The sequence below is a fragment of the Trichomycterus rosablanca genome, chromosome 24, assembly GCF_030014385.1.
Source record: "Trichomycterus rosablanca isolate fTriRos1 chromosome 24, fTriRos1.hap1, whole genome shotgun sequence".
Lineage (NCBI taxonomy): Eukaryota > Metazoa > Chordata > Actinopteri > Siluriformes > Trichomycteridae > Trichomycterus > Trichomycterus rosablanca.
In genome coordinates this window covers 8,233,374-8,259,313 of record NC_086011.1, presented here as the reverse complement: position 1 = coordinate 8,259,313, position 25,940 = coordinate 8,233,374, and the positions used below count along the sequence as shown (strand labels likewise).

The 25,940-nt window shown below is 38.3% G+C and overlaps 3 protein-coding genes across 8 annotated transcripts in view; all 3 read right to left on the bottom strand.

Moving 5' to 3' along the window:
- Positions 1-4,534: 4,534 nt before the first annotated feature.
- On the bottom strand, positions 4,535-10,280 carry kiss1 (KiSS-1 metastasis suppressor). The gene is made up of 3 exons (XM_062986897.1): positions 10,196-10,280; positions 6,208-6,315; positions 4,535-4,906 (listed from the first exon to the last, which is right to left on the bottom strand). The coding sequence occupies exons 2-3, from the start codon at positions 6,281-6,283 to the stop codon at positions 4,662-4,664; spliced, it is 321 nt and encodes a 106-aa protein (XP_062842967.1). The 5' UTR covers positions 6,284-6,315; positions 10,196-10,280; the 3' UTR covers positions 4,535-4,661.
- Positions 10,281-10,734: 454 nt separating this feature from the next.
- golt1a (golgi transport 1A) lies at positions 10,735-14,324 on the bottom strand. Its single transcript, XM_062986765.1, has 5 exons — positions 14,219-14,324; positions 13,767-13,858; positions 12,394-12,572; positions 12,180-12,243; positions 10,735-11,274 (listed from the first exon to the last, which is right to left on the bottom strand). Exons 1-5 carry the CDS (start codon positions 14,241-14,243, stop codon positions 11,236-11,238), a joined length of 399 nt encoding a protein of 132 aa, XP_062842835.1. The 5' UTR covers positions 14,244-14,324; the 3' UTR covers positions 10,735-11,235.
- An 8,567-nt stretch (positions 14,325-22,891) lies between these two features.
- The window catches only part of plekha6 (pleckstrin homology domain containing, family A member 6), a 109,440-nt gene continuing 106,391 nt past the window's right edge, over positions 22,892-25,940 (bottom strand). For all 6 annotated transcript variants that reach the window (XM_062987046.1, XM_062987047.1, XM_062987048.1 and 3 more), the window contains one exon: positions 22,892-25,070. The gene's annotated coding sequence lies outside the window, so the exon portion shown is untranslated. The remainder of the gene's footprint in view (positions 25,071-25,940) is intronic.

The window sequence follows — 25,940 nt, the reverse complement described above, 5'->3', positions numbered from 1 at the left end:
TGGTGCAATGTGCAATTAATGAAGATTGGCCACCAGACTGGTCCAATTTAGCCATGAAACCTACCACACTAAAATGACAGGTGTTTCAGTTATTTTGTCCAACCCCTGTACATATGTACATTCGAGTATTGTAAAGTTAATTTAAATATTATACTGTAATTTGCTATAAAGTCGATGTGAATATATTGCAGTTTAATGTGAAGTGCATAGATGTTTACTGTAACTTATTGTAAATTATACATTATACACAAGTTCAATATAATTTATTTCAGATACATAGTACATAGTGCAAATGCAATACCATAATTTACTGTAAAGTACATATGATTGCACAGTACTGTATTGTAAATTAATATGAGTTTACTGTAATTTAATATAAAATACATGTGATTATACTGTATTGATTTGTATTGTAAAGTAATATGAGTTTACTGTAATTTAATATTAAAAATACGTGATTATACTGTATTGTTTTGTATTGTAAAGTAAAATGAGTTTACTGTAATTTAATATTAAAAATACGTGATTATACTGTATTGTTTTGTATTGTAAAGTAAAATGAGTTTACTGTAATTTAATATAAACTACATGTGATTATACTGTATAGTTTTGTATTGTAAAGTAAAATGAGTTTACTGTAATTTAATATAAAATACATGTGATTATATTGTATTGTTTTGTATTGTAAAGTAAAATGAGTTTACTGTAATTTAATATAAAATACATGTGATTATACTGTATTGTTTTGTATTGTAAAGTAAAATGAGTTTACTGTAATTTAATATAAAATACATGTGATTATATTGTATAGTTTTGTATTGTAAAGTAAAATGAGTTTACTGTAATTTAATATAAAACACATGTAATTATACTGTATTGTTTTGTATTGTAAAGTAATATAAGTTTCCAGTAATTTACAGTAAAATACATGTGATTATACTGCAGTTTATTATAAAGTTCATGTGTGTATACTGGCATAAAACATGTACGCTATAAACTATAATGTATATTGCATTAAAATATTTTTGTACTTAATTAAGCAACAATGCTTATTATTTAAATAAACTGTAGGCAGAACTTAACCTCTGTTTACTCACCTTTACACCGTCTGTAGTACTTTTTAAGCAAAATGAACAACAGAATAAGTACGATGAGAGTGAGGAGACCAAAAATGCCGTACAGTATAGAATTTAACCTAAAAATACAAAAGCACAGAACAGAATTATCTGACATGATTACCAGCTTGTGGCTTATTAACGATGTATTTACATTCTTAGGCAGGATTTCTTTCATTACAAAGATCATTATTTTTACCCATATTTGCTGAAAACTTGGTTTGAATGTGACTGATGTAATTTATTGTTCATTAGCTCTGGAAAGAATTAGAATTAGTTATTAAGCATGATTAATAACTAACCAAAAAGTAAACAGACCTATAAATTAATAAATAAAACACACTAACAGATGCTAAGTTTGCAATCTTTCTTACCGTTTACTGCTTTGCTCCAACTGGTTTTACTCTGCTGACTGCTTTTGTCTTCAGTTTTGTTGTCATTATGTGTATTTATTTTTCCTTGAAACAAAAAATTAAGAACATTTAAATTATTTTAGGAACAATTAAATTCTTATTCATATTATTGCCTTTAATTATTTAATTATTATTATTTAAATGTTTAAATAATTATATGGTTTTATTTATAATTACTTTATATTATGGCCTGTCTAAAAATAAGTAAGTGAATAATAATTATATTAAACTTTATCTTGTTTCTTAACGTCCAAATTGTTTCTGTATTTGGTGTCTAAATCACTTCTGTCTGCTTTAGAAGATTCACAAAAAGCATTTAAAATTGTGTTTTTTTAATATTACTATATATTATGGTCTGTCTAAAAATAAACAAGTGAATAATAAATATTTAAAATGTTATCTTGTCTCTTACCCTCCCAACTGTTTCAGTTAAAATTAAGTACAAATGAAATACTTACTCATCTCATCGCCTTTAATTTTTTATTATTCAAATATGTTTCATGAATATTACTGAATATTATGACCTGCAGTTAATTTTAAACTTTAACTTGTTTCTCACCATCCCAACTGTTTCTGTATTCAGTGTCCCACTTCATTCTGTCTGCTTGAGAAGATTCACAAAAAGCATTTTAAAAGTGTCTTAAAAATTATTTTACTTAAGAATCAAGTACAAATTAAATTCTTATTTATCTTATCACCTTTAATTTTGAATTATAATTATTTAAATTATATGTTTTATATATAATAATTATTAAATAATTATATATTGTATTAATTTTAAATTAATTATTAGTATTAATTATTATTAATATTACTGTTTATTATATCCTGTCTAAAAATAAATAAGTGAATATTAATTATTTAAAATTTTATCCTGTTTTCTTACTGTCCCAACTGTTTCTGTATTCAGTGTCCCACTTCATTCTGTCTGCTTTTAGATTCACAAAAAGCATTTAAAATGTCTATTTTACTTCAAATTAAGTACAGATTAAATTTTTATTTATCTCATCGCCTTTAATTTTTAAATTATAATCATTTAAATTATATGTTTTATAACTTAAAAATAAATAATTAAATATTTTTAATATTTTTATAAATTAATTATTATTAATTGTTAGTATTAAAAATTATTAATCATTACTTTATATTATGGTCTGTTTAAAAATAATAATTTAAATTATATGTTTTATAATTTAAAAATAAATAATTTGGTTTTTATTAATTTTAAATTAATTAGTACTATTAATAATTATTAATAATTACTGTATATTATGACCTGCCTGAAAATGAATGAGTGAATAATAATTATATAAATGTTTATCTTGTTTCTTACTGTTCCAACTGTTTTTGTACAAACTTTCTGTTTGCTTGAGAAGATTCACAGAAAGCTTTTAAAACATTAAAATAAAGTACAAATTATATTCCTATTATTTTATATTATGATTTATTGTTTTTTTTATTATTATTATTATTTATTTTACTGTTTATTATGACCAGTCTGAAAAAAACTTCTTCTTAATGTCTGATTTTTTTCTGTTTGCTTCACAGAAAAAAAATTCACAAAAGCATTTAAAAGGCCTTTAAAAATTATTTAACTTAAAGTACATCATACAAATCTTAATGTATATTTTATATGTGATAAGTAAAAGAATGTATCAAACAGATCTAGACGTGATTAATTCCTTACCATATTTGTATGTGTCCAAAGTATTGGTCTGATTCATCCTGCTGGCTTTAGAAAATCACCCACAACTCCCTTCCAACCGTTCACAAACCTTAAAAACACCTATTTTGGAGCCTGATCTACAAAACTCTTTAGCTCTTCATTTCATGACAAGTAATTCTGATGAGTGGAAACTTGTGGTGCCCTGGTGGTAAACAACGGAAAACGAATCTTATCTAATCAGTTTTCTTTAAAAGGGCTTTCCTCCTCTCTGAATGTCTTCAGTCGGATTAATCCATAATAAACCAAGACAAAATGTACAGAATAAAGATTCTTAGATATATTTATTGCTTAAAAATGTTTTTTTTTTTTTTTATAAATAAAATTATTATTATTTTTAAGCCTAAAGTGACAGCAATTATAGCCGCAAGTCCTCTTGGACATACAGTATATCTCTACAAGCTTTGCACTGGATTTAGGCAGTTTAACCCATCGTTCATGACAAGTCCTCTCAAGTTTAACTGCAATCTTCAGAGTATGTTTAAAGTATGGGCTTCAAACATACAGTATTACTAGGCCACTCATTAACATTCAGAGACACTACAGTTAAGCAGATGATGAGCAGTTCCTGTTTTACACCAGACATACTCCAAAATGGCACTCCAAGTAAAGATTAATGTGTGTGATGGTCCATCCTAGATGCCTCCGAGCCCAGAGAAGTCGATGCCGCTTCTGGACGTGGTTAACATAAGGCTTCTTTTTCGCACAGTAAAGTTTGAAGTAGCATTTGTGCATGTAACTCTGTATTGTAGTGCTTGACAAAGGTTTGCCAAAGTAATCCCTCACCCATGTGGTTATATCAGCTATTGTTGAGTGGCGGTTCTTGATGCAGTGCCGTCTGAGGGATCGAAGATGATGTGCTGAAATTCCGCCTGATTCCTTAAAGCGCTTGATGATATTATGCACTGTAGAGGGAGAAATATGCAAATCCCTCAATCTTTCTTTGAGGTACATTGTTTTTAAACATTTCAATAATTTTCTCACACATTTGTGGACAAACTGGAGATCCTCTGATCATCTTTGCTCATCAAAGACGCAGATGCTGGATGCTGTTTTTGTACCAAAAAACCATGATTACAATCACCTGTTTGGAATTACATCATTATTTAGTTTTTTCACCTCATTACTAGCCCTAAATTACCACCGTCCCAACTTTTTTTGGAATGATGTTTATTAATAAATGAAATGAAGTTGACCAGACAAACATGAAATATCTCTGTCTGCAATCAAGTAAAAGTCAAAGTAAATGTAAGAAACACTGCATTTTTATTTTATTTGCATTTTCCATACTGTCCCAACGTTTTCTGATTTGGGTTTTAATGCACAAACCTTAATAAATAGGATCTTACAGTATTATTTAATATATAATAAAATTCACTAAACATCTCTTTTACAGCATTTACCATGATCTCACTTCCCGTACCGAAGCCCAAACGAGTTAAGGTTATAAGATGCTAGATTCTGCCTCCTCTTGCTTTCAGAATGAGACATTTCAGGGGACCACCGCCATGCCTTTTTGGGACTTCCTGCACTTAACCATCGCTCGGTGATGTCCATGAGAGCATGGGCTGAGAGTTTGAGAGCTAGCGGTCCGGGGGTAGGCTGAGTAGCGATTCTCCGCAGAATTCGAAGAGCTCTCTCCTCAGATGATGCATCTACAGGAAGAGACATGCAGCATTTGCAAGATTTGATGCTTCTCTATTGCATGCAATTTGCTATACACTGATCAGCCATAACATTAAAACCACCTCCTTGTTTCTACACTCACTGCACTTTGTTACTGACTGTAGTCCATCTGTTTCTCTTCATACTTTTTAGCCTGTTTTCACCCTGTTCTTCAATGCTCAGGACCCCCACAGGACCACCACAGAGTAGGTATTATTTAGGTGGTGGATGATTCTCAGCACTGCAGTGACACTGACATGGTGGTGATCAGACACGGCAGCGCTGCTGGAGTTTTTAAATGCCGTGTCCACTCACTGTCCACTCTATTAGACACTCCTACCTAGTTGGTCCACCTTATAGATGTAAAGTCAGAGACGATCGCTCATCTTTTGCTGCTGTTTGAGTTGGTCATCTTCTAGACCTTCATCAGTGGTCACAGGACGCTGCCCATGGGGCGCTGTTGGCTGAATATTTTTGGTTGGTGGACTATTCTCAGTCCAGCAGTGACAGTGAGATGTTTAAAAACTCCAGCAGCGCTGCTGTGTCTGATCCACTCATACCAGCACAACACACACTAACACACCACCATGTCAGTGTCACTGCAGTGCTGAGAATGATCCACCACCCAAATAATACCTACTCTGTGGTGGTCCTGCCCATTGAAGAACAGCAACAGATGGACTACCGTCAGTAATTGTAGAACTACAAAGTGCTTCTATATGGTAAGTGGAGCTGATAAAATGGACAGTGTGTGTAGAAACAAGGAGGTGGATTTAATGTTATGGCTGATTCTGTTTTCCCTCCAAAGGCCCTAGGAACTATTAGGGTACACGGCATCATAGACTCCACAAAGCACCAAGCACAATCTGTCTGCATCTGCCCAGAACAATAAATGAGCTGTTGCTGGATCTTCAAACAAGACAATGATGCAAAACATGCATATCAACATAAAAAGGATTTAGGTTTTTGCCATGACCATCTCAGGTGGCTCGGGCGGGGCGGTCCAGGTCCTTTCTGTGTCCGCGTGGGTTTCCTCCGACAGTCATAAACATGCAGTCAGGTTAATTGGAGACACTGAATTGCCCTATAGGTGAATGGGTGTGTGTATGTGTGTATGTGGGTCTGCCCTGCAATGGACTGGCACCTCGTCCAGGGTGTTACTGTGTGCCATTGAAAAGCTGGAATAGGCTCCAGCAGATCCCCCCCCCCCCCCCCCCCCCCCCCCCAAGTGACCCTGATTGGATAAACGGTTAAGAAAGTGAGTGATATAACTAGTATTGTGTAAGAATACCTTTAGAGTAGTATCCTGAGGGATAGGTCCCTCCGAGTGTAACTGAGAACACCAGGATCATACCAAGCAACAACATTTCAGGTCTTTCACTCCACTTGTCTGTGAAGTCTGTGAAGAAATAAAAAAATAATGAGAATATACAGCCACAAACCACAAAGAAACCAACATACAGTAAGGACCAAAAGTCTGAGATCACTCGTGAACACTTCTCTTGAATTTATTACAATACGTTTCATTACAAACGTCAAACCTTAAGGCTTGAGGACCACTGAAGATCAAACAGTGCTGACTGTCATGGACTTTTCTCCACAGTCACCTGACCTAAACCTCATTGAGAATTCATGGAGGAATCTGAAGAATGATCTGAGAATTCAGTGGCATCACAAGATGCTGTTTTAAACATGGATCATCAGATTGTATTCAAACGTGGATTTAATGCCAGCTTGAGGGTAGAAGTTCCTTTTACAGTCCCTTAAGTTCTAGGTATTAACAGGTAAGTGTGTGTATTTGCATCCCCCCCCCCCAATTTTTCTCCCAATCTAGCCATATCCAATTACCCGATTGAATTACACTTCCTCTGTACTGATGCTGACCTCCACTTCTGACTGAGGAGAGCCGTGACTAACACACGCCCTTTCCGACACGTGTGCAGTATCCGAATGCATCTTTTGCACCGATGAGGTCAAGATGTCAGCTCTGATGTGCTGGTGTGTTTTACCGCTGTGCCACCTGAGCGGCTCCAACGTATTTTTAAAGAACGGTTGGATAGATTGAGGTAAGGGCAGATGCTTGAGTGCTCATATTTTCCTTCCATTCCATTCCGCCTTCAGCAAATCTCATATTTGGTGATTTGGCAGCAAAGTTCACCTAAAATGTGCCCAAATTTGGCAGCAGAGCTTATCTAAAATCTGCCCAAATATAGATTCCCCTATCAGACTGCAGTACAGTATAGTAACGATAGTGACTTTTGATGTAGTGCAGCACTATAAAGCTGATTCTCAGTCTATCAGATTCAGTTAGATAAGGGGTGGGATTATATTGACTGCTGGTCTATAAATGTGCCCTTCATATTTCCTGCCAGTTCCCTCATACACAAACTTCAAAAGCACCGAACATCATCAAAGCACTATGACGCCACCCTTTCCTCCTGTGGTCTGGAGCTGAAAAGGTTAGGCGTCAAATTGATACTGAAAAACGTGCCCATGTTTTGGGTCTAGTTTTATTAACAGCGTTTATTATTTTATTTAAAAAATACACCCTGTTGGCTCACTATGGTGAAAATGTGGTTTTATGCTGCATGAATTAATAACATTTTGGCAAAACCCAAAATGTAAATTTATTTTAATGGCTTTTAACATGTCTTTGCTAAAGTATGTGGGAATCTGGCCATGTGCTTATTGGACATCTCATATAATAATATGATTGTTATGATTCTCATATAATTAATATAGGGTTATCCCTTCATTTGCGGGTTTAACAGGTTGAATTTGAAGGGTTCAAAAGTTGAATTTTTTGTCTGTGGCATGATTTTTGGTGCCACATGGGCTGGTTTAAGTATGTCAGATCAAACACATGCACCGACTAGGCATAACATTTAACAAGGGCCAAATTTCGAAGGCTAGACAACTGGGTCAGAGCATCTCCAAAACTGCAGCTCTTGTGGGGTGTTCCCGGTCTGCAGTGGTCAGTATTTACCGAAAGTGGTCCAAGGAAGGAACAGTGGTAAACCGACGACAGGTTGATGGGCGGCCAAGGCTCATTGATGTATGTGAGGAGCGAAGGCTGGCCCTTGTGGTCCGATCCAACAGATGATCTACTGTAGCTCAAATGTTGAAGAAGTTAATGCTGGATCTGATAGAAAGGTGTCAGAATACACAGTGCATCAGAGTTGCAGGGCTGTTTTGGCAGCAAAAGGGGGACCAACACAATATTAGGAAGGTGGTCATAATGTTATGCCTCATCGGTGTACAAAAAACATCCAGTAACCAGCAGTTTTGGCAGAGATGTCTTGTTGATAAGAGGTCAAATGAGACTAGTCAGACTAGTTAAAATGGTTGCTTTGCTTATGGTTTTGCCAATAATGTCAAACATTATTTATTAGTGTTGCACTGGTCTAAGCCTGGTTCTGCCCTGGATGTTTTAACCTCGCTTTTCCCACCAGTTGTCAGTCCCTGTGATTACCTTGATTCCATGCACCTGTTTTGTGTTAAGCTTACCTTGGTTGCTATGTATTTAAGCCCTTCTGTGCTCACACACCAGTGTGAGGTGTTAATGTGTATCTAGAATCTGTACCAAGTGGGTTTTTAGAATATTGCCAAGATTTGCCTTTGCCTTGTTTGCTGATTTACCGACCCTTGCTTTTGACCTTGAGTACAATATTGGGTGTGCCTTGGTTGTATTTTGTATCTTTGAGAACCTCTGCTTGCATGCTGAATGCCTTTGTAAGTCATTTGCAAGTATTATTATTAATAGTGTTATTTTATAATCAAATTATCCAAAATCACTTCTGCATTAGACCTTTAGATGCAAATACAAGCACTACAATACATCAAGCAGCACTTGTAACCCTGAATTTTACAGCACCTTTGGGCTCTAGGTCCTACGTTCAGGCTCTCCTTCAGCGCTTACCAAAGTGCTTCAATGACGTCAACGACAGGAAGACTATAGTAATCCAAATATCCACTTTTTACAACCATGGTAAGCAAAATGTCTTGGACAATGAGGCAGATGGGCTTTAACAGCCAAGAACAACATGGGCTTCCACATCTGTCAGATAAGAACATGCTGTTTATGGCAGATTTTGAACCTATTTATCCAGGACTGGTCATGTTTTAGGATATGATGTCATGAAGCTATTTATTCTAACAAGAATCATTAAGGACAAACAACCCATAACTTTACAGATAATTTACCATACTTGACATTGAGCATCAGGTTTTTTTGTATAGCCATTGCTTGCTTTACTCTAAATACACCTTGAATTTACCAGGTAAAATGGAAATGACCCAAAAATCACTGTCTGGTCCAGTATTCACCCCAACATTAAAATCCATTTGATAAAATCTCCCAAATTAAGGTAACAGCTGTATAAACACTGATCAGCCATAACATTAAAACCACCTCCTTGTTTCTACACACATTGTCCATTTTATCAGCTCCACTTACCATATAGAAGCTCTTTGTAGTTCTACAATTACTGACTGTAGTACATCTGTTTCTCTGTTTTCACATGCTTTGATACCCCCCTTTCATGCTGTTCTTCAATGGTCAGGACCCCCACAGGACCACTACAGAGCAGATATTATTTGGGTGGTGGATCATTCTCAGCACTGCAGTGACACTGACATGGTGGTGGTGTGTTAGTGTGTGTTGTGCTGGTATGAGTGGATCAGACACAGCAGCACTGCTGGAGTTTTTAAATACCGTGTCCACTCACTGTCCACTTTATTAGATACTCCTACCTAGTTGGTCCACCTTGTAGATGTAAAGTCAGAGACGATCGCTCATCTATTGCTGCTGATTGAGTTGGTCATCTTCTAGACCTTCATCAGTGGTCACAGGACGCTGCACATGGGACGCTGGTGGCTGGATATATTATTTGGTTGTCCAGCAGTGACAGTGAGGTGTTTAAAAACTCACACAACACACACTAACACACCACCACCATGTCAGTGTCACTGCAGTGCTGAGAATGATCCACCACCCAAATAATACATGCTCTGTGGTGGTCCTGTGGGTCCTGACCATTGAAGAACAGGGTGAAAGCAGGTTAAAAAAAAGTATGTAAAGAAATAGATAGACTACAGTCAGTAATTGTTGAACTACAAAGTGCTCCTATATGGTAAGTGGAGCTGATAAATTGGACAGTGAGTGTAGAAACAAGGAGGTGGTTTTAATGTTATGGTTGATCGGTGTATATAAATACATAGATATGCCAGCCTGAACATAACATAACCCTCCATAACATTTAGGACATAAGAAGACTTACCTGTTTGTATCTCTGTGGGTAGATTCTGATGCCAATTAGGTACTTTAATCCACAGTTCACCCCAGTCCACTGATCCCTACTGTCTAATCCTAATTTATACTCCAAACCACCCTGCGTCATGAGTTTCCCAGCAGGCGCTGGTCGAACCTAAGTACAGCCCCTACTCTCTTTCTATCTGATCTGACCACGGCTCCTGATAGGAACTACCCACCCATTCACTGGAATCATGGACCGGCATCTGATCCAAACAATAGAACTAAATTCGATTTCCTATTAAAAATACTGGTCCGATAAACAAAAGAAAGAAGGAACAGAGTGTCCACATGTGTATGATTTTACCCAAATGAAATCCACTTTATGATATCCAGATCTCATCTGAAGAGGTTATTGTGAGAGAGAGACTTGAGAACATCTGTATTAGATCAAATTAATCTTGGGCTCATCTGTATTTACGTGACTACATTATTTTGAAGTATTCTTGGGATATTAGTAATTCTTTCTATAATTTCAACTCATTTATGAATAAATAAAGTCTAGGATTTAAAAAATAGAGCAATTTGTTTATTTAAAATGATACAAAGGTACACTGACAATATTATTCCAATAAAATATATTATATGGAGATGCAGCAGGTGAACAAAAAGTAAAAACGGAAAAAAAGAATAAATTATTTGTCCGCTTTTTAAGAAAATTGATATTGGATGTTTAACAATGGTTAGGTGTCCACATAATTTTGAAACTAATGCATATATATAGGGAAAAAAACAAGAACAATATACCATTGTGCACATATGTAGCTCTAATATTGAAAAGAAAAACATACATTTTGCCATATATACACTATAGTTTCAAAATTATGTGGACACCTAAGCATTGTTGGATGTCCCATTCCAAAACCTTGGCCCCTGGGCACTGGGAAGTGTCTCTGCAAACATTCATTCCAATTTAAGAAGGTCTGGCTTGCATTTGTCATTCCAGTTCATCCCAAAGGTGTTCGATGAGGTTTTATCCAGATGTTCCCATCAGATCAGTTCAAGGTTTTAAACCATGGAGTTGCTGGTTGCTGAGAAACTAAATAACTGAAAGGACAGAATAGAAAATGCATCATTGTTGTTATATGGTTTACACTGATGAGCCAAAACATTAGGACCACCTGTCAAAACACCTCTAACTCTGAAACCTGAACTACATGAAACATCTGAAGAGCTCCCGTGGCATCTGATACCAGAACAACCCATAATTTCCATCTATTTTGGGGGTAAATGATGTTCCCATGTGGAAGAGTCCATATGACCATGACCTTCTATTATTCTGATGGCCAGATCCAACAAATGCCTATTGTAGGTGCTTCTGATGGTGGACAGGAGTTACCATGGGCATTACGCAGCCAAACCACATAAGGTTTCAATGACCATTCACTTCATCACCAGTTATAAAATCCACAATTTGAGTCACCATGGCTCTTCTGTTGGTCTGTCTTAGACGCCATAGCCTTCATGTCTTCTAAAACTAAGTTCTGGCTGCCCAACAACCTGTCATCAGGCCGTGGCTTGTCCCTTCTTGGCCCACTGTTGGTGGGTACTCACTCAAGTCTTTAAGTGTGCCCAAATCCGCTGCATTCAACCTCTGTACCTGAGACTACGCAGCCTTATCCACAGAAGGTTTCAATGTACATCTTATCACCAGCATTAAAATTCCCCAACTTCTGTTGGTTTGTCCTAGACGTCATAGCCTTGACGTCCTCTGACACTAATGAGTCCTGGCTGCCCAACAACCTGTCGTCAGGCCGTGGCTTGTCCCTCCTTGGGCCACTGTTGGTGGGTACTCACTCAAGTCTTTACGTTTGCCCAAATCAGTATAATATATATATATATATATATATACGTATATAGGAATATTCACTACCATGGGCATTTTTGGGATGTGGTCGTAATGTACTGGCTGATAATAATCCATAAGTGATATTAATCCATATTGTACTTACATTAGTGAGGAATGGCATATTTAAAATGGTTCCAATAAATCCAAAGACCACAGGGAAAAAGGATCTGCAATGATATGGAACATATTCACGTTTCTTTCCACAGATATACAATTCAAAATGCAGAAAATTGGAACAGCTTTGAGTACCATGCCCACCTGCCATGCCCATGCACAGATTGACGCACAGATCTACATCTAAGAAAACGTAAACGTACTTAAAGAGAAGCACAAAGCCGTAACTCTCCACCAGCATTCCTATCCGTGGCCATCGGAGCACCACTAAAGCCACGCCACCCAGGAAGAACGAGGAGGCTCTGAGTTTCTGTCTCTGGAAGAAGAAGTGAGACGTTCTTCTCAGGCCGATGATGAAAGCCAAACCTGTTAGGAACAGGATCTAAGAACGGAGAGAAATCAGGTTAGACAAACATTCATTCTTGGCTTGACGTGAGCGATTTTCTACTGGCTTGGCTATGCTGACGTTTTGTTCTCCAGTCTTATACGATGAATATCAGAAGTTCCTTTATGTACATTTGTAAGGAATGGTAGGACATGGCAGTCTTAGGATTTAAATAATTTCTGTGACTTTTTTTTTCTCTAAATTATTAGAATTATTGAAAATTATTTGTATATTCTTATAAAAAGTTGTGTTGTGTTGTGTTTTATCACCATTATAAGCTCAGTTGTGTTGTAAACGGTATGTAAAGTTAATTGGCTTCAATTGTTATGAACCCAGCCTCTCTGTGCTCCTATGTGCCACGCCCCTCTCTCCGGGAGCACTCTCAGTCTCCAGCCAACGCGCCTTTTTTGATTGGTCCTCTTGGTCAATTAGCCCCAGCTCCCCCTCTCCCTTAAGAGGGAGGGGAGCTGGGGAACAGTCTTTGGAGACTATTTTGGATTTGATCTGATCTGGTTTGACTCTGTCCATTTGCCTGTTTGCCCTGTTTTGATTTTGCTTCTGAACTCTGTTTGATTTGATCTGGTTTGCCTCTGTTCTGTCGGTTTGCCTTTGTCTGTTAGCTTTAGCCTCTTTAGCCCTGTTAGCTCAGTTTAGCCTTTCCCTTAACCCTTTTTTGTTAGCTCTGTATAGTCCTGTTTAGCTCTGTCTAGTCCTGTTTAGTCTGTTTAGCCTTTATTTGTTAGCCTTAGCCTTTGTTTGTTTAGCCCAGCTTAGCATTGTTAGCTTAGGTCTTGAGTTAATTTGTCTTGTTTTGTAATCTGTCCTGTTTTGTTATTATTAATCATTTAGTTAATAACATCGCTGTGTGTGTCCGCCCCTCTTGTCTGCCATGGCCCTACAGCGTTACATTAATAAGATGCTGACACAATGTAATTAGCAGTTTGAGGATTGAGATGCAGCCTTTTGCTTATCACAGACAAGTTACAAACTGAAAATAAACTAGCTAGCTGTTCACGGAAGAACCTGGAAAGTCTCTGGCTTTTATACACTGGTGAATAATTGCACCCAAAAACAGAGTATATAATAAAAAAAATTCTCCATCCAGAGACATTAGGGTCTTTGGCAAAATGAAAATAATTATCATGCTTTTACAGAACTAAAATAAAGAGGGTTTAGATCAAAAGTACTTACATTACCGAATGCCAGCAAGACAGAGTCAAAGTACAGCAGCACTCCAAACAGGAGGAAGAAAATTCCAAACCCTGTCAAGCCAACGCCAATCTCTACAGCCCAGTTAGGAAACACGTAAGATTATTATATATATATGTAGCTTCATTTTGCACTTGTTCTTATTTTAAACCAATACAGACGACCAACATTAAAATTAGACTAGATATACAGTATAATAATCATGCACCACTCTTATTTAAAAATAACTATAAGTATTGAGTACCTGGTATTGTGTATAATTTATATGTCTTATCAATGCATATATAGCTTTACGACACATAGAAGCGCCACGTCATCAAACCGTAAACACCGGAATGTACCTTAGTACAGCCTTATTAAGCCCTACTCACAACAATTCCCAAAAAATGAGTGTACATGAAATTAAATCAAATAGTAATCAAGTCTTAACTCACTCTGGAACTCTGTGATTGCCACCATGATGCTGTCCAATCTTCATTTACCTCACAAAAAAAAGATTAGCCAAGCTCTTCGGCTCCTTATCGCTCCTTGTTGTGTGACATGTAAGCCTGACCTTTGAACTCTGACATCAGAGCATGTGTAGTAAACATTAACCAGGCCGAAAGACTGATGAATGGCTTAGTTGCGTCACTGATCGGAAACCCTAAACATTGCTATACCATAGATGGACTTGATGGTGCAGAAGAGCAAATCACCCCTGTTAAAGAGGTAACCGTTATTAGGGAAATACTGTTGCCATGAAGGTTATATGTCAAAGTAACATCCACATGAAGAACAAGACCCAAAGTTTCCCAGGAAGCATCACACTGTCTGCGAATGGCTTGCTTTCCTCCCATACTGCATCCTGGTGCCAGGTCAAAGCCCTGCGATGGATTGGTGCCCTGGTATGGGTACGCCTGCTGCACCAATTTAAAATGCTCAAATTTTAATAGACCCGTAATGCACCTTGATATGCATTGATATACACATAAGTGCCAACAAACTGGTACACCAAGGCTGCTCAGGTGGCGCAGCGGTAAAAACACACGCTGGAACCAGAGCTGGGCTGATTGATGGAGCCTGCACAGAGATGAGAAAAGAAGTGCTTTCAGGGTGTGTCTCTCCGTACACAACGCTGAGCTGCACTGCACCCGTCAAAGTGTAGGTGATAAGATGTATGCGGCATGCTGCCCACGTGTCGGGGGGGGCGTGGGTTAGCTTCGTTCTCCTCAATCAGAGCAGGGATCAGCATTGGTGGAGAGGAAGCATGATGCAATCGGGCAATTGGACGCGCTAAAAATGGAGAAAAAGGAGAGAAAATGCATAAACAAAATACAAAAAAACTGGTACACCAGTCTAAGCGTAGGTGCCCAAAAGCAGCGCAATTCCGTTGTATTCCGCGGTGTACGATTTATACAGATGTGGCATACCAGATACGTTCAAGTACATTAAAACTTGGTTGACTTGGTTGAAATGGCAAAACCCCAAGTGTTCCTCTTACCATATTTTGTCTCTAGATGTGTTAGAAGAGGCCAAACTCATCAGAATGAATGCAGGACATGAACGGGTGTAACTCGTTTACCTGTCAGAGATATTTGTAGACGTACCAGGGGTCCCAAACCATTATGGAGCCTCCACCAGTTGCTACAGTCCCCTGTTGTACCAGTTCTTATGGCACGTCCGTATTCATGGCCCAAGCACATTCACTTGTGTAATGAAACAGTGCCATCTAGTGGAAATTACTGTACATTACAGTTCATAGAATCTAACAGTAGCATCTACTAAACGAGTACACTTTAAATTCATCATCCAACTAAAAAGATCGCTGTTAATTTAATATAAACATGTATTTATTTAATAATCAATTTATTATTTAAAACTGGGTCCACTGAGTAGATTATGGACATTCCTAGATCAATAAAAATATATGGAACAATTTATTAACGTTTTGACCCTACAAATGTAATCCAAAAGGGGTGCAGCCTGGACCTGGGGTTTTTAGGGCATGTTCTCTAAGCCCTATAAAACACTTTCTTCAAATAAAGAAATATTTTTGTTTAATATTGTCGTCATATATTTTAAAGCAGCCTTTTTGGGTACTTAAGCAAGGCCCTTAACCATCACAGTTTTATAGGTGCCAATACTACCTCAGCCTTGAGCAAGGCCCTAAAGTGTTGGGTTTTTTTTTTCTAACGGCTGACCCTGTGCTCTGACCCTCAAGCTAAAATATGCAAAGGAATGTGTATATCACTATACTGTATACCTGCAAATATACCTATATACACTGACGAGCCAAAACATTCACTGTATGTATTGTTGTGCAGCAGATGTGGTCAGACGTAAAGATCTTAGTGACTTTAATAGACACTAGATTGTTATAGTCGGACGACTGTGTTAATTGATTCCTGTGTTAAGATCCTACAAACCACAGACATGTTGGAAGGCCAAGAATCATCGATCCTAGAGAATATAAGAATGATCCTACAGCATCTGGTGTGGCCTAACAGAAAAGCTACAGTGGCTCAAATTTCAGATCATTTATAATACTGGTCATGAGGTGAATGTGTCACAAACGGTAATACAAGCTTCTCTGGTTCATGCTAACTCCTGTCCACTGTTGAAAGCACCTAAAATGGACATGCAGGCATCAGAACTGGGCAGCAATGAACTAGAACTAAAAGAGACCCGTCATACAATGTAGTTATTATACACATTATAACTTTAATAGTTTGAAATCACATATTCAGGAGCACTCGAGTATACCGACGTACCTTAAATATCAGAAATACGCAGACCAAACGCCTTTTAAATACATTCACTTTATTGCAAGGGGGGGTATTTCTAAAGCAAGCTGTGGATTTGCATAGTTCAAGCATGTCTGTAATTATTCAAAAAACAACAACCGTTAATATGAAGATTATATTTGGTCGGAAAATATGTACAAAAACCAACGTTTAATCCTCGTTTCACACATATGCTACATTTTATTCCAAATATTAGACAGTCCTTTCTGGTTCTGGGTCGCATTCATTGGCCCTACATCCAGATCCATAAAAATAAACTTCTTAATTCTTATAATCAGGCTTCGGAAACTATGCTTAAGAATAGTAAAATAAAAAATATGCCCAGGTTAAACCTTAGTACCTCTTCTTCGTCCGAAATGTAGTCAAGACTTCAGACTTTTATCTGTCGAATATCCATGCACTTACAAAAATACCTAATGCATTTCTCAGTTTTCCCATTCTTAAAAATAATAAAAAATAAGCTGTATCAGCTTTATCTCTGTTTCTCTTTGCTTGACTTGGTTGATTCGGTCTCATTTTGCAAAATGACCTGCATGTGCTAATGAGATTAAACATAAACCATTGGGTTGATTGTATCATTAATCACCAATACATATCTGGTATGATCTGAACATATGACAATGATACACATAGAAAAACACAATTTGTATATTACAAATATTACAAAAAACATCTGTGGTTTAACGTCTTTGTTAAAACATTGATTCATCATTCATGTTTTGGGGTGAAAAAATATGTGAACCCTTGGACCTGACCAGTGACCTGTATAAAAGTCAGGAGTTTTAACGTCCGAGATGAGATTTGTGATGATGGTTGAGGTTGTACTTGTAGCTTACCCAATCAGAAAGCACATTTCCATAAAATTTTGGTATTTTTAAAGAAAGATCTGGTCATAAAAAACAAGTGTTACTACTGTTTATAAAAATGGACATCATGCGAAGATCAATGATCTCTGGTCTTCAAACCATCCCTGCATGTCTTTATGTGACTTCACAAGACTTCTGGGTAGATATTCTGTAAACTGATTTTAGATTCTGGACAATAAACAGAACTTTGTGGCAGACATGTACAAGACTACGTTTAGAGAAACAAGCAGCTGTAAAGTGTGCTGGTGGAAGATTGGAAATGCTTACTGTTTTAGTACGACGGCATATTATCGCCAATGTAAAAAAGTGATTGAAGTCGAAATGATTTCAAGAATAAAGTCAAAATATTATGGTCAAAGAGTGTGCAGCCGTCGTAGACTTGTCAGAGCTTGCTATGGCCATATTTTGACTTTAATCTTGAAATTATTTTGACTTTATTGTCAAAATCACAACATAAGCCGGCCGCTCAGGTGGCGCAGCGGTAAAAACACGCGCTGCAACCGAAGCTGGATCTCGAGTACGTCGTATCGAATCCAGCTCTGCCTGGCTGATTAGAGGCGCCTACACGGAGATGAGGAAGGAGTGCTCTTAGGGTGTGTCTCTCCACATGCAAAGCTAGGTGGCGCCACACTCGTCAATGTGTGGGTGGCAAGATGCATACGGCTTGCTGCCCACGTGTCGGAGGGGATGTGGGTTAGCTTCGATCTCCTCGGTCAGGGCAGGGATCGGCAGTGGCAGAGAGGATGCGTGATGCAAATTGGGCAATTGGACGCGCTAAAGGGGGGGAGGGAGAAAATGCATTAAAAAAAAATTAACAACATGAAAAGGGCATAAAAAGTTTTAGGGCTTGAACTGAAAACTGAAATCTGTTTGCGACTAATGGGGCTTCTGCAAGTTTAAATTAAATGTAATTTTAAAGATTATGTAAATGTAAAGGTCCACATACTTTGACACATTACTTATAACCAGGGCTGTAAGTGATTAATCAATGTGTTCAATAAAGGCATGACCAGTACCAGGAGCAGTACTAGGACCAGTACTAGTGTTTGTGTTAAGACAGGGATGTCCAAACTGCGGTCATTTTTTAAACGAGTCATGAGGTATTTTTAAAGTAAAATTAATGTTTACAGAGTTTTAAACAGGTTTAAAATAAATTACTTGAATTGTTTGAACTCTGGGTGTCGCTACAACATAAAACAAAACTTAAAAGCTCCCCATTTTTCCCCAGAATCGAAACATTAATGTTACACCACATTGATTATTGACAATGAATTTTCGGATAAACATGGCGGCTCCAAAGACACGAAATCGGATCATAAACTGGCGAGTAAAATTGGCAAAATGTTATTTTACACAACATTGTCAAAGATAGTTGATTAGTCAATCAAATATAAATGAAATTGAGTTGTTAGTAATAAGCTAAGTCGGTTATATTTTTATTTGTTTTATTACTAACGAGTATGGCCCGTGTTTGCATATATTTACTCCACCTGGCAACCAACAAGAAAGTTTGGACACCCCTGATTGTGTCACGATTTCAGGCAAAGTCTTGCAGTTTATACACCATGTTTCTACACTCACTGTCCATTTTATCAGCTCCACTCACCATATAGGAGCACTTTATAGTTCTACAATTACTGACTGTAGTCCATCTGTTTCTCTGCATGCTTTGTTAGCCCTCATTCATGCTGTTCTTCAATGGTCAGGACTCTTCCAGGACCACTACAGAGTAGGTATTATTTGGGTGGTGGGTCATTCTCAGCACTGCACTGACACTGACATGGTGGTGGTGTGTTAGTGTGTGTTGTGCTGGTATGAGTGGATCAGACACAGCGATGCTGATGGAGTTTTTAAACATCTCAGTGTCACTGCTGGACTGAGAATAGTCCACCAACCAAAAATATCCAGCCAACAGTGCCCTGTGGGCAGAATCCTGTGACTACTAATGAAGGTCTAGAAGATGACAGACTCAAACAGCAGCAATAGATGAGCGATCGTCTCTGACTTTACATCAACAAGGTGGACCAACTAGGTAGGAGTGTCTAATAGAGTGGACGGTGAGTGGACACGGTATTTAAAAACTCCACTCATACCAGCACAACACACACTATCCACCACCATGTCAGTGTCACTGCAGTGCTAAGAATGACCCACCACCTAAATAATACCTGCTCTGTAGTGGTCCTCTGGGGGTCCTGACCATTGAAGAACAGCATGTAGAGAAACAGATGGACTATAGTCAGTAATTGTAGAACTACAAAGTGCTTTTATATGGTAAGTGGAGCTGATAAAATGGACAGTGAGTGTAGAAACAAGGAGGTGGTTTTAATGTTATGGCTCATCAGTGTATGTATATATTTATATAATTATCCCACAAATGGTTTTTGTCGGTTTTTGAGTCCCAAAACAAATAAAAAAATACAAATCCTACAAAATAATGGCAAATCATGACATAATCGAGCTGCTTCCACATGTCAAAGGTCAGCAATAGAAAAATACTTGTGTCATTTCATCAAATCGGATCCATATTTACATGACACGACCATATTTACGTAATCCTGCTTAAGCACGAAAAGACAAAGATATACCCGATGGCACAGTGTTACACTACTGGTACGTCGTATTTACATGGCGGGGGGGGGGGGCTACGGGTTATAAATTGAATACAGGATCAGATGCAAGCTGCAGTTCTCCTCTCCGCTATAATAAAATACACGGTTTAACTAGCAGACTTACAGTTCTAAGGACACTTTTTGACTGAAACTAAAACCTATGAGTGGTTATAATCCTTTTAGCCGTACAGACGTTGTGCGTGGCGTGTTTATGCTGCATTCAGGTGCTGATCAGAAGCTCGTACATACCAGATGTCTGATTAGTTTTCCAGATTTGAAGATAACGGCTCTCGCTGTGGTTTGCTGGAGTCCCAGTAACCAAAAATTTGCTATACTTCTACTATATATAAGGAATGAGTTTAGCTGTTTTAGCCACAAACACTGTATGAAGAATGTATGAAAAAATCAAATAAATAAAGTTAAGTCTATGCTTTTAACTTTGTGGCAACAGTATTGGGAAGGTTCCTTCCTGTTCAAAGTGAGGCATGGTTTGATGAAACTTCACTGACCCCATTAAACACCTCTGAGGGGGCCGCTAGCACACCAGAGCTGGGATCTTGAATACGTCGTATCAAATCTTAGCTCTGCCATCCGGCTGGGCTGAGCGGCCACATGAACAACGATTGGCCCGTTGTTCATATAGGGGTGGGGTAGTAGTAAGCTGGATAGGGTCTCCTCGTAACTGATGCAGCTACGACCTCTAGCTGCCTGCACAGGGGCGGGGAAGGAGTGCGTCGATCAGGGTGTGTCTCTCCGTACACAGAGCTGATCCACATTAGCACTCGCCTAGTGCAGGTGAAAAAATGCATACGGCTGCTGCTCACGTGTCAGAGGGGGCATGGGTTAGCTTCGTTCTCCTCAATCAGTGTTGAAAAGCAGCCCATTTCAAGTGAACTGATTTATACAGATAGACCTCCTAAAGGTTGTTGACCATCTAAGTAGAATATCAAGGGCTGTTTTAGCAGTAAAAGGAGATGCAACTCTATATTAGGACAGGTTTCTGGAACAGGATGCCCATCAGACTCATAGTTATGTGTCCACATCCATAATAATGTCCATTGATTGCCTTCTAAAGTTGAAGATCCAAGTTTGCGTTTTACAACAAATCATGGGACCACTTGAATGCAGCATAAGTGACCGCTAGCCTACCAGTACAAGCTCATTTACACGGCTTTGAATACAAGTCAGATCAGTATATGGGTCAATGACATGACTGGCATTTTAAAATCAATTTACTAAACACATGATACATCAATTTCTTAGATTATTTCAATTCATTTTCAATCAAAACAAAAATCATTCAAATTTAAAAAAATGTCAGCTGGTCCGACCATTCATCCATTTAAGAATGAGTAAAATAAAGACATATTAAGACGTATTGTAATTGTGATCAGTATAAAAATATAAAGAATAACAATACTTATTCCTCACAGACCCTCAACGAATATTAAAAATCCTTTATGATGTGAAGGCTTGGCTGATTCATAAACCGCTTCATCCTGCTTTGTCCTAGATTTGAGAACGCACCCTTGAATTTGGGCGAGATCAACTATCATTAACGTCTAGGAGCGAGTTCAGGCAGCTATTCCACCGACTGGTATGTTTTTAGAAGGCTGCTTAGAGAAAACCCAAACTCCACAAAGACAGGAGCTTGAGGTAAGGATTAAACCTGGGTCCTGAAAGCTGTGCACCATTCCACTTTATGTCATTATTCATTTTGATGTTAAACCACTGCTTTATCAGGGGGTCTTCATAGGGGGTCTGTTTTGCCCGGAATGACTGGGTGCAGTGCAGAAACAGCACAGACGTATGTCCAATCGTGTCTGTATGTAGACGCCTGACAGGCTGATAGCACTAACACTGCTGAGGTGCAATTTCCAGAATTGGTTGCATTGACATGAACCTTTGCTTTGGTTTGCAGTGTGCAGTGACAAGATTGCAAGGACAGGCTACCCTAAAAACACGGTCAGGGACGCTGTGAACTAGAAGCCTATCCTGAGAACCAGGGATGCCTGACAGTAACTCTGGAAGGATTGAAGCCAGTTCCGTGGGACGGTGGGAGCCTAGTGAGTACAGCTTTGGGCTATCAAGTGAAAAGTTGTGGGTTTGAATCCACTGTTGGGTCCTTGAGCAAGGCCCTTGACCCTCTTAGCCTCAGGGGTTCTGTACAATGGGAAAATGAATTTGTTTATCTGGAAAAAACCCAATCTCCACGAAGACAGAAGCTTGAGGTAAGGATCAAACCCGGGTCCTGAAGGCTGTGCACTATTCCACTTTGTCATTATTCTCATATATTTTCATGTTGAACCATCGTTTTATCAGGGTCACAGGGGGTCTGTTTTGCCCCAGTAACAGCACGGACATACTGTATATCCAATCGTGTCTGTATGTAGACGCCTGACAGGCTGATAGCACTGCTGATTGAATTGCATGATTACATGAATCTTGGCTTTGGTTTGATTGTTCAAATAAGCAGGTCGAATGAAAATCTCAAGGAACATTTAGTGTGCAGTGACAGGGTTACCCTAAACACACGGTCAGGGACGCTGTGAACTAGAAGCCTATCCTGAGAGCCAGGGATGCCTCTATGCTGACAGTAACTCTGGGAGGATGGTAGCCTAGTGAGTAGAGCTTAAGTTATGGGTTTGAATACATTGTTGGGCCCTTGAGCAAGGCCCTTGACCCTCTTAGCTCCTGGGGTGCTGTACAATGGGAAAATGAATTTGTTTATCTGTATATATGTTAAAAAATGACAAGTTGTGCAACACTACCAACTGCACTATTGTAAAAACAGATGATCACAAATACCCCAAGTGTCATTTTTGATGCAATGACAAAGTCAGCAGGCAGTTAGAAGTGGTTCCGTTTATTGTCATGTGACGTCCACAGGAAAGCCATGAAAATATTATCTTATAATAATAACCTTTATTTATTTCAAATGAAAAAATATATATCAACTCAGGTCCAAGAGCATATGTTTAAATGTTTTGCTGTATATGTGGCTATATATCTATCTCTCTCTCTACATATAAAATAAATAATATATATATTTTTTGTATTGAATTCATGTGTGGTTGTACCACCTGACATTTTATGGCGAGTGAAATTGAAGCTGATTAAAAATGAATCAAAATCAGACAAATAAAAAACACCCAATAAATCCAAATGACACATAAATCCATCATATACACAGTAATAATAATAATAATAATAAAATAAAAATGTATATCACTGACCCATATGCTGTGTGTACTATATGTATAATCTATGTATACTCAATGGCCACTTTAATAGGTACACCTGCATATTAATACAATATCTGATCAGCAGTCGAGACCGAGGTTAACTTTACTCATAACCATGGTGAATTGGCTTCAATGCAGAACGCTACATAAGGTTCCACTCCTGTCAACCCAGTGGCTACGGTGGGCACAGGCTCTCTAAAATCGGACCATGCTACCTGGTGTAATGAATGTCAGTTCCTCCTGGGGTGAGATTTTGATCCCCTACTGGATGGAAACCCTATGTCAGGGATGTCCAAATGGAAATGGAACATGACCCACACATGAATCTTGTGCTCCTGTTCCCTTTATGGTCCCCCTTTATACAGGGCTGTGAGGGGGATCCGACTTCTTCTTTGAAGCGTATCCAATTACTCAATCGCATTATGCTTTCTCTCTACTGATGCTGATCCCCGGCTTGATTGAGGAGAGCCAAACTCCGACACTTGTGCAGTAGCCGACTGAATCTTTCCACCTGTAAGAAGCGAGTTCATATGCGGATCAGCTTTGTGTACAGAGAGCCACACCCTGATCCTCATTGTCCCTCGTCTATCAGCCAATCGTTGTTCATGTAGGTGCCCAGCCTGGATAGCAGAGCTGAGGAGTTGCCTACATTGGATTGATTTTGCGGTGGTGAACCTTTGCTGGTGTAGCGTTCCTCCTTAAGGTTTGTCCAGATGTGCCGTCTCCATGCCAATTCACCTTGTTCTTTTATAGACATTGGTTTTCTATCTGCATAACTGCCACTCACTGGATGTTTTTTCCAAAGTAATCAACAGTTTCTGACCTCTAATCCATGCTCGGTGCTCAATCTGGCACCAACTAACACCAACAATATGAATACAGATGTGCAGATGTTCCTAATCGAGTGGCCGACGAGTGCTCATTCGTAGTATTTTACGATTTCGACTGCCCGAGAAGATACCAGACTGCTCCGTTGGGCGATCTGCGACCGACGGTTTCTACAAAGCCCTGTTTCAGGGGTTACGAGGCTAGATGGAGTCACAGTGTCCACGCTGGGCTTGATCTCTGTACAGGAGGCGAAGAGAAAGCAAAGAAGTGCCTAAGCAAGTGCTTCAAACGGGACGTGAGGTCCTCGATTTCTCCCCGTGCTCCAGGGGGATGGATGCCGCCATGCAAGAAGACGTTCCCATGGTCAACGGAGGAGTCAGAAGTGGTCGATGTTTGCAACACAGATCAAGGTCAGATAGTTTGTTGTAAAGGACCGGTGTGCTGATTTTGTCAACTTCCTGTTGTCCTCTTTGCTCTACATGCTTTGCCATCGTGTCGCCAAGCATCTTGGACGTTTTCCTTCTAATCAACGTCCATCTTTACATTTCGTTTCTTCCGTTTTGGACATACTTTTGTACTTGCAATGAATCCAGCCATTTCAGTACCACTGTAGCACAAATCTCAGTCACTACAGTATGACAAAGTAGACGCAGTTTGTGTAAACAAGTAACTTTCTGGCTAGTTTGTAGCTTTCACTATTATCATCCATTCCCGTCATTAGTATAGCTCCTCCAGCAATGGCTTAGTAGAAAGAAAAACGTGAGGTCGATCATGATCATGAGGATATGTTACGCCCTCCTCGGAAAGAACTCAGGACCAAGTCGGAACACCAAGATCCTCCGTATTTCCTCGATTTATTATGTCGGTATTGAGATAAATACATCGCAGGGGCATCGTGATTTTGCCATTTAGAAGGGTTCATCATCGAACTTGACCACAGCCAGAGCTTGAGCTAAAAATGATCATGGACAAAGACAGATATGACACATATGAGAAAGGACACCATCAGATTCTCGTGCAATGCCATTACAAAGATTAACCGATTACTTGTATTTATATACAGATATGTACAATAAGCCTTAAACAGACTTAGGTACAGGGAGCCTATTACGCTATTCAAATATAATATAATATAACATAAAATAAATAAACCTTTAAAAATTTAGGAATGGATAAAGCTGGATTAGGTCTGCTGTTTTTCAAGCAAGTCTTTTAAGCAAGTATTTCTATTAATATGATTTGTGGAAAGTGGAAATACTTCATATAAATCAAAATCAGGCAGAGAAATACTCAGTACTGCTACAAACTAAATGACATGGGTTTAAAATCTAATTTAACTGAAGTGTTTATTTCCCCGTCTGAAAGATAAACATAATTAATTCTTCTCTCTTCTTTAATACATTTTATTTGCTTCTCTATTTCTTTTCTTGGCTAGCTGCTGGCTGTTCTTGGTGATGTTCCGCAAGAAACATGCTCCACTAAAAGCAAAATAAATAGATAAATAAATAAAAGCTAAGCAAAGCCAAAGAGAGCAATCTCACAGCTATCCCTGTGTTCCAATACTGGCTTTTATTATGTACATTAACTAACATTTTTGTACACATACAGGTTACTGGAGTATAACTATCATATTGAGCTGCAGTGGAGGCATAAAAAAGCATAATTGAAATAAAATATTTTTGTTTATTTTGAGCTTTTTAAAATAGTATTAAAATCATGCCTGTTGAGATTATTATTTATGTATTATTATTATTATTATTATTATTATTATTATCAATGATAATTCTTTATATTATTAATAAACAGTAAAAGAATAATATAA